Here is a 16,926-nt window from a genome sequence, read left to right on the forward strand (position 1 = left end):
TTAGCATCAAGACCCGTAGTGGTGAACACGAACACATGCCTGTCACATACCTGTCTCATCCACTCTGTGCTGCTCAGTGACACGTCACAATTGTAACAATACCTGTAGCTCGACTGAGACAGACTGATTATTTTTGGTGCCCCCAATAGCTGAAGAATTATTACACTGCTGGCTCACATGATCTGCACTGCTCCGGTCGCCCCAGTATCCTCGGGTGGGTGAACAACCCATAATGCAACCAGAAACCGCAAGTCAACTTGAACAAAGTTGTTCAGTAAATAAAGAATAACAAATAACAATAATAACAAACTTGGCTCCTATCTCTGCAGTGCTTTATTTTGGTATTCTAAAACATAGACTATAAACATTATTACAAGGTCAGTAGGTGGCGTAGTGGTTGAAGCTGTTACCTTCCAGTCAATGCTCTCTGCTCCCAGTCCCACCTCCTCCTGCAGTACCCTTGATCAAGGTATTTACCCTGAGCTGATACAGTAGAACTTACCCAACTGTAAAAACGGGTAAATCAGCGTAAATAGCTCAGTGTACAAACCTCACACCTTGGAGAAGAGCGTCGGATAAAGAATATATGACTCAAAATCCATCCGCGCTTAGGAGCCACGTTCACCACACAGAGAAGTGTCCACTTCTCTAAGACCGAGAGGGTAGACATTAAACCTGGTGGGTGTGTGGGTGTGTGTGTGCATCAAGCGACAAGAGAGAAGGATGAAAGCCCATTGACTAGGACCTCAGCGATGGAACGGACTCCAGACGGAGCAACGGCAGTCAGGGAGCTAACCGGTGTACGTTTGAACCTACGAGCAGAACAAGACTGGGAGGGAACAGCAGCAGAGCTCAAGAGCCGACTCACCTGGGAATCAGGTTTAAACCCTTTTTTTCAAACTGGCACAGTGGCAGAGCGTGGGTGGTGCGAGAGGACATTGGTTTGATCCTCGCTGAGTGTGTGGGAAGTTTGCATGTTCTCCCCGTGTCCCTCGGGTGCTCTGGTTTCTGCCCACACTCCAAAGACATGCTGTTCAGGTTCCCCCATAGCGTGTGAGTGACAGAGAGAGTGTGTTCCACTGATGTATGGATGAGTGACCCAGTGTAAGTAGTGTATCTATCAGTGTAAGTCACGTTGGTGAATAAGGTGTGTGAGCTGATAACACTACACAGAGTTCATTGGAAGTTGCTTTGGAGAAAAGCATCTGCTAAATAATGTAAATGTTTTTTCAGCACTCAGTCTGGAGCTGCCTCGGGACAGACAGTAGGACGTCCTGCTGGCGTCCACCATATGCGCTGCACATCTGCATGCAGCTGGAATAGAAACCCCACACTGGTCCCCCGTTAGGTACGAAACAGTGATGCAGCGAGAGGTGGCATTTGGTCTAGAAGCATCTTTGTCCATCTCCTTCCCTTCTGCCATCCCTCCTGCTTGGCCTGCTCAACCATGTTTACCACATCCTGCTCCACACACACGAGCCAGCGAGGCCCGGACGAAACGCAGACCGGGGGCCCACTTCCCGTGTCGTTTCTGGCAACCCTCACACCCACTTCCAGTGAACGCATCCGACACACAGATTGTTTGTCCCAAGTCTTCTGACTCCTCCTGTTTCCAGACAGAAACTGCCCGATCAACTGCTTTCCTTTATATCATAATTAACGCGACGCCTTTGAGTTGTCAGCAACAGGGGCTTAAAATATAGTAGCGAATAGCTGCCCCCCAGCCAGCACAAACAACATCCTGCTAATTTTGCCACCCCCACCCCAACCCTAGCCTCACTAGGACATGGCCACCGGCTCTGGGATGGAATACTGTCAAAACTGCAGAGACCGTGACACCAGCTTTGCGTGACTTAAGAAGGTGTCGGGGGAGGGGAACATGATACGTGACTCACATGGTCCTGTTGATGTGTTCGGGTCTTGTCAGGGCATTGGGTTCATTCCTTTGGAGATCCTGGGTCTCTGGATGTGACGTATGTGGTGCCCCCTCCCGAGGGCTTCATAGACACTACAGCTGATATCACTGGGTTTGACACCATCCTCTGCTTCCAGATTGTACTGACATTTATGCATATACAGTACCTAACACTTTCCGCCAATGTGACTTACAGCGTCAGATTTGTACACTTCTACTTACACTGATACAGCACGGCAATTTTTATTGCATCAGTTGAGGGTAAACACTGTACCATTATCAGGATAGGACAGTGAGTCAGGGATTTGAATCAATGACCTTTGATTGCATGATGACAGTTCTAAACACTACACCACCTGCTGCTCAGGGCAGGTAGTTTCGACTCATTGCAAAACATGGATTGGACAGTGATTACATGGTGACAGTGACCGCAGCTGTTGCCTACCCATCAGAAGTATGAAAGTTTAAATCCCACCTCCTGCTGTAATGCTCATGATCAATGTACTTTCCCTGGTGCAGTAAAAATTACCCACATGTATAAATGGGTAAATTAATGAAAATATTTCATGGCACAAACCTTTCACTGTAAGTTGCCTTAGAGAGATGCATCAGATACATGAATAAATGATCATCATAAAGTGGCTTGAAGGACAGTAATGGAGAAAACTGAACACGAGCTGGTTAAGAAGAAAGGTCACCTGTCCGTCACCTTCCAATCTCATAACACTCGTATTTGTATTACTAACCTTATATTTCCAAATAAATCTCATAGGAGTTGAAATATCTTCCTCTGGTAAAACAATATTACAATTTAGAGTATCTGCCATTACTGATGACTTGACATACCAGCGGGAGCCATCTGACAGACGGCATCTTGGGTCGCCTGTTATAAAAAGGATCTTTTTCCGACGAGCTGCGTTTCCCCGTCCAGTTTGGCAGGTTCACACACTTGGTTCTCTCTCCTTAGTCACCACATGCCTCCGCTTTTTCACCAGTGTCCTTTCTATTTATATACCCACACACACACATAAAATACTAATTTTATTTCATTTTGACAATTATTGATGGATGTAAGCACAGAACACCAAGTAACTGAAGAAATGGAGTGGCAGAAACCCCACACACTGTTCTCTACAGTCAGATGAGTTTTAGGCAATTTTAACACAGCTTTTGACTATCTTTAAAGGAATATATAAGTAACAAATGGTTACCGTTGACACCTGTCTATTTGTTGTCAGAGGACTACTCGTTTCCAGTACTCTGAATTTCCTGTTAAGCACTCCTACTTGGGGTCATCAACCACATAGGTGAATGTCTATCTCCTGATGGCCATGCAGTACCTTTCTGAAAATAGTGACAGACAGAAAGAATGACCTCTAGATTTCACTCAACTTAATATTAAATGTATTTCTACTACAACTGCTGGGTGTTTGTCTATTGAACCTGTACCATCTGCTAAAGGACAAGTGGTATTTGTATTTCTTAAAAATATTTCATCCAAGTAAATTCTTTTTCACAGAAAATCTCAGAGAAATTGAGACATTTTGACGTCATCAATTTGCTTTATATTGTTGCTGACACATATATGACCGGGTCAAACCTGCAGCTGTGAAGTCTTCGCTTCCCCATCGGCGACATTGGGTTGGAGTGGAGTATAGCAGCACCTCCCAGTGGACAATGTGAGAGCAGTCTGAGTTGAGGCCACCTTCGGAGTAAATTCCCTTTAAACTGTTCTCAGGTCCATTACCTCTAGTGAGCAACTTGAAACGAAACTGTACAGACTGAGAAGTCTTCATCCCTTTCCCTTTTAAACAGCAGAACAAGGCCGGCATCTCCACATTACAAAAAAAAAAGGTACTTTTATTTTTAACGTGTTTAACATCTAGACAGATTTTGCCATTATATACAAGAGCTACTTAAGAATTGTGAGCTTCCATTTGATGTTACTCCTCATTTTCGGAGGGTTGAAGACCTCTGCATCTGAAAGAGATGGAGGGAAAGGCAGAGGATGTAGGGATCAGGAAGGGCCGCTTTAGGAATAAGCCACCGTTAAGCTCCATTAACGTGTCACAGTGAACAGACTCTTAGGGTCCTGGGAACGGGCAACCATCCCACGTACACTTGTACAGACCTTGCTGTGGCACCAGAGGCGATGGTTTCTGCTGCTGATAGGAAGCCATGATGCTGTTCGCAGTCGAGTTCGGTCCTGTGACCTTTGAAAGTGAAAGGTTTACATCAGGAAATGTCTGCCCAGATACACTTATACAGATGTGTGACAAAGACGCTAATAGAGGGACTCACAGGGACGGAGCTCTGCTGCTGGCCCTCAGGCCACACCTCTGGGATGGATGCCTCCATGAGAAGCAGCACTTCACCATAGTCCTGCTGCAGCTTCTGAGCCTGCGAGTCCAGGCCGAAGAGCACCAGCGCCTTCAGCAGGCTGTGAACCTCCTCTGAAGGGGAAAGGGTCACAAAGGTCACATGACCTTCAGACATCACTGCTGAAGCTCATGCATTTACAGCAGAGACACGGTAAAGGTTACAGGTAGATTCAGATTCTTTTTCAAAATATGGTCCGTACAGAAAAATCCAGCAAGCCCTTCTTTTATGTTTCTGCAAAATCATCTTTTCAGAGGGAATTCATTTGCAGGGAAATATCTCATGAAGAAAATTTAAACTGTATGGAGCTGAAAGTGATTGACTGATGGAAAGTGTATAGTAAGCAAAATCTTTGAAATGTGCCTCTGCTCCTGTCTGTGTGCATGTATGGCTGAGCAGAACCTCTCAGCTTGTCCACCGTGTACAGAGTCTCGGTCAGGGCGTGCAGCAGCGCCACATCTTCCAGGGGGCTTCCCTCTTTCAGGCTGTACTTCTTCCTCTCTGCCTTCCTACGGTTCTTCGATGACCTCCTGCAGAGAGAGGAGGGAACTCAGTGAGGGCTGAAGGTGGCCTCAGCAAGTCGGGAGGCATTGAGAGAACACAGTTGCTGAGGTGCTGGGGTAGTGGGTCGCAGCCCGGTCACTCACGCAGAAATGCGCGAGTTGCTGTGGGAGTACTTAGAGCCGGTGGCACTGGCCGTTATCATGCTGCTGGCTTCGGAGAAGAGCTCCGAGTCTGGACAGTCCGGGGCATCCTCGTCTGGGGTCCGACCCATAGGTTAGAGGGAGAAAGTGGGCATCAGAGGCATATGGAATATAGGTTTAATCCATTATTATTTATCTTTATTTATATGCAGCTTGGGGGCGCAGTGGGTTGGACTGGGTCCTGCTCTCCGGTGGGTCTGGGGTTCGAGTCCCGCTTGGGGTGCCTTGCAATGGACTGGCGTCCCGTCCTGGGTGTGTCCCCTCCCCCTCCAGCCTTACGCCCCGAGTTGCCGGGTTAGGCTGCGGTTCCCTGCGACCCCGTATGGGACAAGCGGTTCAGAAAGTGCGTGTGTGTGTGTATGCAGCTTTTTCTCCAAGGCAACTTACAATGTGACATTTATACACTTAATTACTACAGTGACTCACTTATATAGCTGGGTCATTTTTTTTATTGTGACAATTTACATTTAATCATTTTGCTGATGCTTTTCACCAAAGTGACTTACAATGTTAGTCTACCAACAATTATTTACCTATTTATACAGCGGGGTTATGTTACTGGAGCAATTTCAGGGTAAGTACCTTGCTCAGGGGTACTACAGCTGAAGGTGGGGATCAAACCTGTGACTTCTGGGTCTAAAGGCAACAGCTCTAACCACTACACTACCAGCTCTCCCACTGGTAACGTAATTCAGCATAAACACCTTGATAAACAGTACTATGGGGGGTCTGAACTTTGGACTTAGCCTTGTATGAGCCCTTTCTAGTTAAGCTGGCAGCTCAAGAGAGAAAGAGGAGTCTGTTCACTGTGATTTGAACAGGTGACTTTTCAGGTACAGGTTCAGGTCCATTGTGAGGGCTCTCTTCCACCATCACCACTCTGCTGCTGCAGACACCAGCTTTCTCAGTCCTAACATCTGCCACACAAGTAAGTAGTAAAACTTACTGCCAGAAGACCTCATAAAACCTGAAAGAGAGCCCATGAGCGGTCCTGTGTGGACATGATTGTCACGCTACAGAAGACCTGAACAGACAGTAAGTTGTGTAAAAACATACCCAACAGCTCAAGTCGGGCTTTTTCTTTCAGCTCCCGCACCACAGAGAGACGGTTTTTGTGGCGGATGAACGTGGCCTTCTGACCCTCCAAGAAGGACATTTGATTGCTGTGAGCTGAGATATGGAGCAAAAATGGGTTTTTTCATGTGGTGGTTGTTAAACACTCCAAAAGTACTAGACACGAAGGACACGCTATGTGGAAAGTGGAGGAAATGCAACAGCAGCCTGTTCGTCGAGGTAACTCTGCTGGCAGCCTTTACCTTCCAGCAGTGCTGGCTTCAGGTCCGTCTCCATGATGTCCTGTCTCTCGTACATGTAGATCTAACGAGGCAAAAGAGTGTACGTGGTGAATGGACTCGTTGTTACAGACACTGTGAGTAAACTATGTGCGGTGATGGCCACTGCGATGGTCTGTGACAGTGTGTGTATGGTTGGCTGGTGGGCACACCCACCAGTCGAAGGGCCTCCTCCCAGGCTGCCCCAGCAATCAGAGCAGAAATGGCCTCTTCACAGTCCTGGAAAAACACGAGCCGATGTCACGGCTGACAGTCACGTGGTCGAAGAATGTGAACCGTTTCCTCACACAGAAGCCACCACCTGTGGTGGGACCTGGATGGGCCACTCACTATCAAAATCCACAAGAATGGCACATACTACGCTACCTTGGCATATTGCTCCAACAGGACGGAAGCCTCTGTGTACCTTCTCAGCTCCATCAGCTTTACTGCAGTAAAGGAGAGACATCAGAAATTAGCAAGAATTGTCAAGCACAGGAACAGGAGTGTGGGACTGCCTGAATTCAACCGACTTCCAGTTTTCACAGCTAATGCCCTGTGCTCTTAGGTAGCAGTGATAAGTAACAAAAGGAAGATATTGAACATTTATGGAATTAATCAGTCAAAAGTCAGAATTAAATAGTACTCTTTCAAAGACAACCTTTTTGTTTTCTAATTTCAAATTAATTTTAATGCATCTTAAAGTTAGTAAAGATATTGAAGTCTCAGAATATTTTTACTTATTTTAGCTACATCCAAGGTTTTCACAGAACTGAGTCAACCAATAAATAGAGGGACACCAGGTGTCTGTGTGAGAGAATGTGTGTGTGAGTGTGTGGACAAGCACTTACTGAAAGTGAGTGACAGTGTGGGAGAGAGATTTAACTGACTGTGGTGTGTAATTCAGAAGAGTTATGAACAAAACAAGACATGAAGACACTGCAGTTAATCATGGTGTTTAGAAACAGCCAACGATGAAAGAGCCTCCTGGCTCCATCAGGTGGCGCCGTACCCGCCAGGTCTCGGGCCAGTAGGGCCAGTTGGTTGGGAGGCAGGGGGATTTTGGCTGCTACACATAGGGCATGGCGCCAACTGCAGCAGCTGACGAAGGCCTGCAGGGCACGTGGCATCTCCCCACATCGCCATAGCAACAGTCCTGCCTGCTCTGCCTGCTGCTGCTCCACCAGGTATTCAGCGTAGGCACAGCTCAGGGCCTGGGAGCAAAGGAGTCAGAGGTCAAGTGTGTACTGAGTTTGTGGGATTAAAGTGGTAAAAAGTTAAGGGCTTCTCCAAAGAGGTACAATTTCATGGACATTTAAAAAAAAAAAAAAAAAAAAAAAAAAAAAAATTACTAATAATGCTGCTTGAGCTAAATTGTAAAAGACCACAGCAATACACCAAACCGTACGCTGGTTCCTCACCTAAATTACTGACTTAAACTGCCCAAGACACACATTTTCCAATTAGCTAATTTTTATTTACATTTTCTTATGTATTTTTAAACTTTTTTCCTGTAATGGAGTGAACTCCACCTTTATTTACCATCTTAGCCAAAGCAATACGAGTGTAGGATGCCTTAATTCAAGTCACTTCCACAGTGTTTACAGTTCATATCATCCTGAGTGTAGGTGATCAGTAACAAGATGAAGAACACTGCAGATTCTGAACGGATAAATTAGTCAACAATAAGACCTGAACATGAGTTTGTTGAGATGACATTTTTGTCAGCTACTTTAATTTTGTTCTAGTTTAATGTAAAGTTAAAGATTTATTATTTATGTATTAGACACATAGAAAAGAGAGTTTTACAGCAACTAACCTGAAAATAGATCCAGAGACATTTACATTATTAAGCTGACTGTGAGTGATTGTAACAGTCATTAAAATAACTTTGGAGTAGCAAACAAAATTAATTAGAGACAGGCTTTCAGTCCCAGGTGTGTTAAGCAGCCAGTGTACACCTACAGGACAAAGCAACATTTGCAGCTTTGCCTGAGCACCATTACAGCTCCACTGCATCCTTCAAGGGTGCTTATTAGCTCAGTCCAGGCTTCCCACCTTGTACTGGGGGCTGTGCGGTGGGTAGAGTTGCAGAGCTTCACTGTAGAGCCGCTGGTCCTTCACTAGGTTCAGGCATTCGGTGAAGTGCTCCTCACCTAGCAGAGACAAGCACTCCATTATAGTATTCTGGGAAAAAAAGCAGTAAACAGTAAAACAGAAAATGCGACAGGCTGGAAGTCTCACCACACTTGCTGAGATGGTTCAGAGCCTTCCTGTATCTCCGCAGGTGCCTGTCAATGGTGTACCGCTGGTAGTTGGGCTCCATCTTCTTCAATGTGTTTAGAAAAGAGAGGTACTCTTTTGGGTCCTTGGGGCAGAAAAACAAAACGTCAGTAGAAGAATCTGTTTGAGAAAGAGAGAGGAGGGCCAAAGGAAAAAGCAGAACCCCGCTGGGGGCCATTAGCCACCTTCTGAGATTTCTCGGCCACCATGAGCACAAGGTCAAAGTCGTACGTGCCCAGCGAGTGCTCATATAGCTCGTTCACGTTGACAAGGAACAGCAGATACTTTAGGGCTTCCTCAGCACTGACCGTGCTTTTCTCTGTGGGGGGATTCACTGGATGGACAGACACACACAGATATTGTGGTCACACTACTGACATCACAGCTTTCATTTAGCAGTTTCAGGCCTGAATTTTCCCTCTTTTTCCTTTTACCGCGAAGCTCGTGGACTTTCTGCAGTGCAACCTCCAGCTCTGGCTTGCTTTTCTTCACATGTGATGTCAAAATAGACAGACAGTACCTGTTCCAAAATACAGAAACACACTCAGGATGCACAGTGGAATAATGACCTGTTGGAAAAGACCATGCCTTGGGGCTACAACCTACCTTTTTGGGTCTGAGGTCTCCATGGCAACCCTGAGAGCATCACACACAGTGTCCACCTTTGACTGGGAACCCCCGGCACTAGGAGTACCGAGGGTGGTTGATTGACAGGGGTACATCGTCTTGGTGGTGTCCTCTTCCCTAAATTTGAGAAAACCACACAGACCTCAGAAAACAAGTAAAAGTTTCCGTTTAACAGACTTCTAACCATAACGTATTCAATAACTAGGTGTTGCTATGCACCGAAACCTCCTCACTTTAGCTCAGTCAGGAACAAGTTGATGTGATTGACGGAAGCAATCTGCTTCAGGAAAGTGTCCACGTTTTCCAGAAACACCTAGAAACAAAGAGGTCAGATATCAGAGCCATTTCTGCACAATTATAACTTTAAAACCACAGCGAATACAAATACTAAAGAAAACCAGTAAGAGGACACAAACTTAAAAGGCATTGACATATTAACACATGACCAACTGATAAAAGTGGCAAAGACGTAGCAGAGTGTGCAAGTACCTTGGGGTTGTGGTCATAGATGAGGTTCAGGTTGATCCGCAGCTTTCTCATGCACTCAAAGGCATCCTTAAACTTCAGGCTGCAGCAGATAACAGATGTCACTGAATGTGAACGGACCAGTGACGTTCAAGTCCCTTTCCCACATTACTCACCTGTCCAGCCACTTTCGGACCTGCGAGAGGACTAGTGCACGGTGATGTATCGTCTCCAAGTTCCCTCGAGGCATCTAAAGGCAGAGACACACAACCACACATTAGATCCAGAACATCCACCAGAGTTAACACATCCAGCTCAAAGAACAATGGACACATAATTCAAGGCTCTTGGAACACTTTGCAACATATTCCCCCAAGACATCAACACCCTTTATCCATTAAGGACATCAGAGAAAAATAAACTGTTTAGCTGTCCTTCAGTCTGTCTGCATCAGCAGTCTCTGGGGTTGGAGGGAGGGGATAGATCCCAAACCTGGAGGATCAAGCGGCCATCCTGAGGAACCACAGTCACAACACGGGAACCCCTCTCCACCCGACGCAGCGTCTCATCATTCGGCTCTGCATCTGAGCCCAGGGTCGTCTGAAGCCCTTGAGACAGAGGAGCGTAGCCGGGTCAACAGAGTGAGCAAAGCCTAGTTTTGTGGAGGCAAGGCATAACTGGAGTGCCCCCTAGTGTCTTGTGGCCAAACAAATTGCAAAGACCCCTGGTGTTGAAGACAGCAGCATCTTTGCAGAGCCGAAGTTCTTAACCTTGTCTAGGCCACAGATCCCTGTAAGAATCTGAGGCTAGTTAAAAATCTTCTCCTAGAAAAATGTCCATACATAAATTTGGAAGGAACAAACTTGAAACATGGCACTAAAACTTGATTACTTTCACACAGAATTTTGTTTTAGACAGCAACAGCAAAGTAATACTTCCGTCTTTTTAGTGTTATTTTCAAACCAAGCCTGCACTTCAAGGACCCACAGGCCACAAAAGAACCTGTAGAACATAGGCTGAGAATCCCTATGTGGAGTAGTCGCTGCTCTTGGACAAAAAGATCACAGGTTCGATTCCCACCTCCAGATGTAGTACCCTTGACCAGGGTACCTACCCTAAATTGCTCCAGTAAAATTACCCAGCTGTATAAAAATGTAAATAAATTTAAGTACCTTAACCATGTAAGTCACTTTGGAGAAGAGCATCAGCTAAATGAATAAATGTAAATGTAAGAATAACGTCTCAAGGAATAAGGAGATGAGACCAACTGACTGATTTTGTCACCATTTTTCTTGAGCATCACTTGAGTTTTCTTGCCCTGGAAGCCAAAACTCTGGCCACAGGCTGATCAGAACCCTGTTCACACTCACCTTTCACCGACAGGGAGCTCAGGTCTAGACACCGGCAGGTATGTGCATGTGTGGTGAGTAGGAGGAAGGTATCGCACACCACAAAGGAGGACACGTTAGAGGCCACCTGAGGGAATACGAGCAGGCAGATGTTTGCAGGGGAACCTCCACAAACCCACATCCATCAGAATGCAACTTTCCCCACTCAGTCTCAGGTCCCTTTCGCTGCACTCTTGGGATGGGAGATGTCAGGGCTGTTAAAAGCTGTTGACCTCAATCTGAAATATGTATGTAATGTTAGCTCTGGAAGCCCTATGAAACATCGAGAACTCACTACGGCAGCACGTATTGTGTATCTGCAACCCAGCGGTTGCTGGTTCAAGCTTCTCTCCACAACACAGTTGCATCAGTGAGTGAAATACTGAAAACAGCTGTTGAATAAAAGCCTCAACTAAGCAATTAATTATTACTAATAACACTGATAATTACAGCAATAGTTAACCATGACGAAACCTACCTCTGTGTCACCCACGAACAAGCAAGAGCGATCAGTGAGACCCAACAAATGCTCCTGCCGAAAAAGGAAACAGAAAAAATACGAACAGCTCAACACTTGTTCGGGGGTGTGGTGTATATCTGCGGTGAGGGCTGTCTCCATGTACAGCGTAGACGGTGCAAGTAGCATGTCAAACATATTGCCCTCGTGAGTGTAGGTTTGCATATAGAAATCACCTCCCCACTGATGGTTGCCAGGGCAGTCTGCACGCAAGGCACGGGGAAGCGGACCACCGGATCGGGGCCAACGCGCCACTCTGTCATCGACGGCTCTGGAGAGTCTGTGAAGGACCAATAAGAATGTGCAACACGAATGACCTCCAGAGCGCAGAGCTCACAGAACAGCACACGTGGTACATCCCGGAAGCAGTGCTCACCCCACAGAAACTTCCAAATGTGGCCATCCTCCAGCTGCAGGGCCACCGTGCCTGTCCTGGGGCTGTGACACTGGCTGATCACGTGACCTTCTACTGGGACAGAACACCTGAGGCACATGGGAATGCACTGCTGTGACCTGTGCTCCAAGAACATTACTGTGCTCACCACACATGAGCAAAACAAAATGTGAAAAATTTAAATAAATAAAAAGCAGCACACAATGGAAAAAAGTGAACTTATATTACTTTTTAGACTCTTTTCTCAAGATGACTCAATTTTAACCTACTTAAATAGAAAGACACGCAAATGTTACTGTATTAATACAGATTAAGGACCTTGATCAAGGGAATTAGAGCAGGAGTGTGAAGATTCTAGGGATATTATGCCAGTTATAGCTGTGCTGAACTGCTGTACCTGATCTCAAGGCTGCATTTATCGCTGTAGGCAGCAGAGGGGACCAGTATGAGCAGTCGGGACTCGGAAGGTCGCTCCCCACAGACGACCCCCAGGAAGACGTCCTCCCTGAGCCAGAGGAGCAGGTGCAGTGCCAGAGGCTCCTCGTGGTCCAGAGCCAGGCTGTGGTGTGCAAACACATCCACAATTAGGACAACTGACACACATACAGTGCTACACAGCTGCATCGCTGATATGATCTCATAAGCCTCACAAGCTCATCGGCCATGCGGAACATAGACTCACAAAAACACACACACACACACACCTGTAGGTTTTCTTTAGCTCTGGGGGCTGAACAATAACTCTGAACCCAGAGGCTGTGGTCCCAGGCTCACCATCGCCTTTAGTTCCTGCACAAAACAGGCCACACCAACTTCCTCAAAGACCAAAAACCTTGAAAAACCAAAACCTAGGAAACTCAAGCAGTTACTTTCCCACAGATGGCACTTTACTCAGGAACTCACCCCGCCCAAAAACTGCAAGTCGTCCATCGGCCATAAGCACTGCAAGCTCATTGGACCTCGAAGACTCGGGGTGAAAGGTCACCTGAGTGACAGGGGCAGGTAGTTGAAGGTCATACGCACACATGGGTGGGGGGATCACACACCGGCGGAATGGGGTGACCAGAACTTTGTCTGTGAGGAAAATATGCAAGAGGTCAACACATTTCAGCGCCCTTTCCTCTTGGAAGGTTGCAAGAGCAATTGCTAGGTCTGGTCCGACTGCCTCTCACCTCCGTCAATCACTGCCACATAGGCATTGTCATGTGCACTGTCTCCACTCGCGCTGCGGTCTGTGCTCCAGGTCCAGTCATAGGTGAGGCTGGTCCAGTCACGTGTCACCAGGTGTAGGCGGTATGGCACCTCAGGGTCCCAGGATAGGCAGGCCGGGGCGTGCTGGGGGTTGCGGCCGAAGTTCAGACTCTGCTTCAGGTACCAGTGGTAGTTCCCCACCGTCCACAGCTGAACTGAAGTGAGATGAAGCGAGGGAAGGTAGTCAGAACCCAGGGCTCCTGAACCAGTTCCTCCAGACGCGTCACAGATGTTCGAGGAGTTCTAGATTTAATCAGTTGATTCTAATGCAGGTAATTCCAAACATCAGTGACAGAAATCAGGTACCAAAACGCTCGGAAAATCATCTGCTGCAAGAGGAAGAGTACGGACCTGGTGAGAACCGAGTAAAGGAGAACAGAGGAGGACTCACTGTATGTGCTAAGACGGCTGTCCTCTCCAGGTTCCATGTCCTCCAACCACACACCAAGTACCGTGGAGTCACTGTTCCACAGCAGCTCCTTCACCTGGCAAGGACAAGCAGGCAGCCGATCACGATCATTCATTTGATGACTTAACATTGCCAACTAACAGCAAACCGCAAACCCATCTGTACCTTGACCTGGTCCTTAGCAAAGGGGAGCGTAAAGTCGCCGTGCAGGAGTCCATTTTTCTCCATGAACACAACGCTGTGCTTGTTGGGCTGTCGTTGTGAACATGCGATCAGGCTCCCCGACGGCCTGAGGCAAAGTGCACACGTCACCCAGGTGCTCCCAGAAGCTGGTTAACCACAGGCCCTGCACCCCCAGCCCCGGGAGTCAATACTTACTTCCAGCACAGCGCCTGCTCCAAGCCGTTGATAATTTCACTGGTCGATTGCAGGACACACTCCCTGTTCCAGACCCTCACCTTCCGAGCTCCTGAGAGAACAATCGAGAAAACTCCACAACTGGACTTCGAGAGGGGGTTTAGAACTTGTTGTGTTTAAGATGAATGCATCAATTAAAAAAAAAAAAAAAAAAAATTAAAACAGCATATGACCAATTTTCTGTTCTAACCTGTCTGGGGACATACGGTGCTCACAGCGAACAGCTGCCCATCCCCCCTCCAAGAGATCCGGGGACGGCGGTCGTCCCAAGCGACAGCCGGCTGGACCTCCTGTCAACAGGATGTTGTCGTGTCACATTCACCAACACACTGGACAAACTAGAGTCACATAAATCTCTGGACAAGAACATGATCACGATCAGTACTCCTCATCCTTGTTCAGTGTAATGCAAGCTGCCTTTTTAACAAAAGGACGCACCACAGTAAAAACAGAACTTACTGTGGGTTTGCGCTGCGCAGCCCACTTGCCCTCGGAGCCATGGAACTGGGTCTCCTTCTTCCCCCAACCCACCGTGATGAACTTTCCTGCAGCAGAACAGCCCACGTTAGCCTCAGTTGCAATCCCATGATGCAACACTCAGACTCCCTTCAGAGTAGAGGAGGTGCTACTCCATCAGACATACCCTCCCCAAAGTCGTCCTGGTGGATCTCCATCTCGGTTATGGGTTCGAAATCCTTGGTCATCACGATGACCGTCTCCTGACCTGCAGGCACATACACCGGGTGTGAGTTTTCACTGAACGTCACAGAAATTAGTCATGTGACACAGGTGTTGTCAACCCCTCCGTCCCGCTGACCCGTGGCGAGCGCCACCAGCTCCTGGTCGGGGCTCCAGCTCATGGCGGTGAGTCCGCTGTCCACGCTACCCACACACTCCACCTGTGTGGAGGAGGTCGAGGAAGAGCACAATAAGACCCCAGCTTCCTCACCGCCCACCACACTACTCAGTTCGCTGGGAGAAAGTTTCCGGACCAAGCAGGCGAAAGACCCCCCCCCCGCGTGCCCTTCCTGGGCCCCATGGTACCTGGCTGGTACTGAGGTTGAGCAGGATCACGTCTCCGGCCGCTGTGGCCACGCACACCGCCTCCTGGTCCGGCAGCTCCTGGATGCCCACCACACCGCCGCCGCCATCCTCAGGGAGGAGCTCCTGGGCCGTGAGGGACAGCTCAGCCACCACCTGCAGCAGGGGTGGACAGGGGGTGTCCTCGGGGAGCAAAACACTGGGTTTTGGGGTGTGAGAGGGAGATTGTATATGTGTGTCAGTGTGTGTATGCACCTGGGCGCTCCGTGGGTCCAGCTCCACCACGCCGCGCTCCGACGCAACCAGCACGGTGCCCGAATCTGTCCTCACGGTGAGACACTGTGGGACACCGGGACCCCGCAGCTCCGGACAGCGGAGACACCGCAGGAGCTTCAGATTCCGCATGGCGACTCGGGGGGGAGAGAGAGTGGGAAGCAGGACTGAGACTCTCAGTCGGATGTTGTTTTAAACAGACAGACTTCTTCTCTGAGAGAGAGAGAGAGAGAGAGAGAGAGAGAGAGAGAGAGAGAGAGAGAGAGAGAGAGAGAGAGAGAGAGAGAGAGACGTCTCTCTATTATACTTAACAACAATATCCGTGTCAGCTGCGCGTTTACATGCCGGCTGTGAAATTAAACTAACAAACTGCTACTTAACCCTCCTAGTGTTGTCGCTAACCGTAAAAACCCACTTACTGTGTTTATTTAAACGTAAAGTAAATCTGTGTATATCAATGCGCTCACATCCTTTGCTCTGCAGCTCCGGGAACAGCACGCCGTTAGGCGTTGAACTCTGAACTATGACGTCACTAAAGGTTGCCGTACAAACGAAGCAGTGCGATGGCGCCACCACTCGTCGCGGAGGAGTAACTGCAGGCGGGCGTTCGCAGTGTTAAAATGCGCTTGTGCGGGTGAAAAAAGTGAGAAAACGTTCATGTGGCGCGTTTGTGATCGCGCCTAAAAAAAAAAAATCCCCAGAAGGAAGAGAAAGCGATAATACCGTTTTTTTTCTTTTGGAGATTACCGCAACTGGAAAAGACAGGAATAAAATTATTTTTTTTTTACTCATGCCATGGATGCATGGCATCAGTCAAACTGGTTCATACTGCTACTGGGCCCCCCACTTTCAGACCGAACGGAATTCATTTTATTCCATTTATTTTTTAAGTAGGACTCGTATCTGCAGAAAAAAACCTTTCTCCAGCACAGTTTACCAACCGTTTAACTGTTTCCCGTGTTAAATGTGCACTGAAAATACGAACCCTTATCACGCGGAATGAAAACTTTATATCAGGATCATTAAAACTGTAATACATTTTTTAAAAACTGAAGAAATAATAAAACAGTGGTTCTCCCTACTCACAATTACACGTTTTTATGTGTCGTACAAGGTCCTTTGTATTGATTATAATATTTGTGAAGTGAAAAGACAGAAACAAACAATCGAATCGGACAGGACGGATTAGCTCCACACACGGGCACCGCTGTGTGGTGTGTTTTCCTAAGAAACCTTTCTGAACACACGAACACGAACACACACACACAGACTGAGACACACCTGCAGTCCGGGAAGCGGAGAGTTGCAGCCCAACCGCGATCGGACGGTGTTTTCACCCCGTGTGTTCAGTCAGCGTGTCTTTCCAAACTAGGGCAACGTGGGTTTGTCCCGCCTCATCAAGTGCGGTACATTCACGGTAACACACAGTAAAGTTTACTGTAAAGGCAGGACGCGTTACTGCAGTACACAATACTGTGCTGTACATGATCGGCGCGTCCACCGCGCGCTCAGTCAGCGCTCGTTACCGGTGG

At 47.6% G+C, this 16,926-nt stretch overlaps 1 protein-coding gene across 7 annotated transcripts; it reads right to left on the reverse strand.

Moving 5' to 3' along the window:
- Positions 1 to 2,889: 2,889 nt before the first annotated feature.
- Positions 2,890 to 16,750, reverse strand: elp1 (elongator acetyltransferase complex subunit 1). 7 transcript variants are annotated; one of them, XR_001966461.1, is made up of 38 exons: positions 15,814 to 15,897; positions 15,377 to 15,607; positions 15,125 to 15,277; positions 14,898 to 14,979; positions 14,724 to 14,804; positions 14,540 to 14,625; positions 14,271 to 14,370; positions 14,042 to 14,132; positions 13,829 to 13,952; positions 13,646 to 13,739; positions 13,176 to 13,409; positions 12,907 to 13,077; positions 12,708 to 12,792; positions 12,401 to 12,562; positions 11,986 to 12,092; positions 11,786 to 11,889; positions 11,571 to 11,624; positions 11,075 to 11,180; positions 10,197 to 10,312; positions 9,881 to 9,954; positions 9,729 to 9,807; positions 9,473 to 9,552; positions 9,219 to 9,356; positions 9,047 to 9,132; positions 8,798 to 8,946; positions 8,574 to 8,697; positions 8,388 to 8,485; positions 7,342 to 7,543; positions 6,717 to 6,778; positions 6,507 to 6,569; positions 6,315 to 6,375; positions 6,055 to 6,168; positions 4,942 to 5,053; positions 4,697 to 4,824; positions 4,217 to 4,368; positions 4,047 to 4,128; positions 3,127 to 3,895; positions 2,890 to 2,918 (listed from the first exon to the last, which is right to left on the reverse strand). XR_001966461.1 is itself a non-coding variant. In XM_018759678.1 (37 exons), exons 2-37 carry the CDS (start codon positions 15,524 to 15,526, stop codon positions 3,828 to 3,830), a joined length of 3,972 nt encoding a protein of 1,323 aa, XP_018615194.1. In that variant the 5' UTR covers positions 15,527 to 15,607; positions 16,676 to 16,750; the 3' UTR covers positions 2,894 to 3,827. The 7 variants fall into 7 exon arrangements, 5 of the variants coding, with proteins under 5 accessions (XP_018615194.1, XP_018615195.1, XP_018615193.1 ...); XR_001966462.1 differs by having other exon boundaries at positions 2,894 to 3,259; positions 3,516 to 3,895; XM_018759678.1 differs by lacking the exon at positions 15,814 to 15,897 and adding an exon at positions 16,676 to 16,750 and having other exon boundaries at positions 2,894 to 3,895.
- Positions 16,751 to 16,926: the final 176 nt, after the last annotated feature.

This window comes from Scleropages formosus, chromosome 5 (genome assembly GCF_900964775.1).
Source record: "Scleropages formosus chromosome 5, fSclFor1.1, whole genome shotgun sequence".
NCBI lineage: Eukaryota > Metazoa > Chordata > Actinopteri > Osteoglossiformes > Osteoglossidae > Scleropages > Scleropages formosus.

Coding starts and splice junctions, on each gene's coding strand:
- elp1 (XM_018759678.1), bottom strand. CDS start 15,526: ATGCGGAATCTGAAGCTCCTGCGGTGTCTCCGCTGTCCGGAGCTGCGG. Junction 14,805..14,897: donor GCTGGTGGCGCTCGCCACGG/GTCAGCGGGACG, acceptor ATGTGCCTGCAG/GTCAGGAGACGGTCATCGTG. Junction 13,078..13,175: donor TGTGGCAGTGATTGACGGAG/GTGAGAGGCAGT, acceptor TTTTCCTCACAG/ACAAAGTTCTGGTCACCCCA.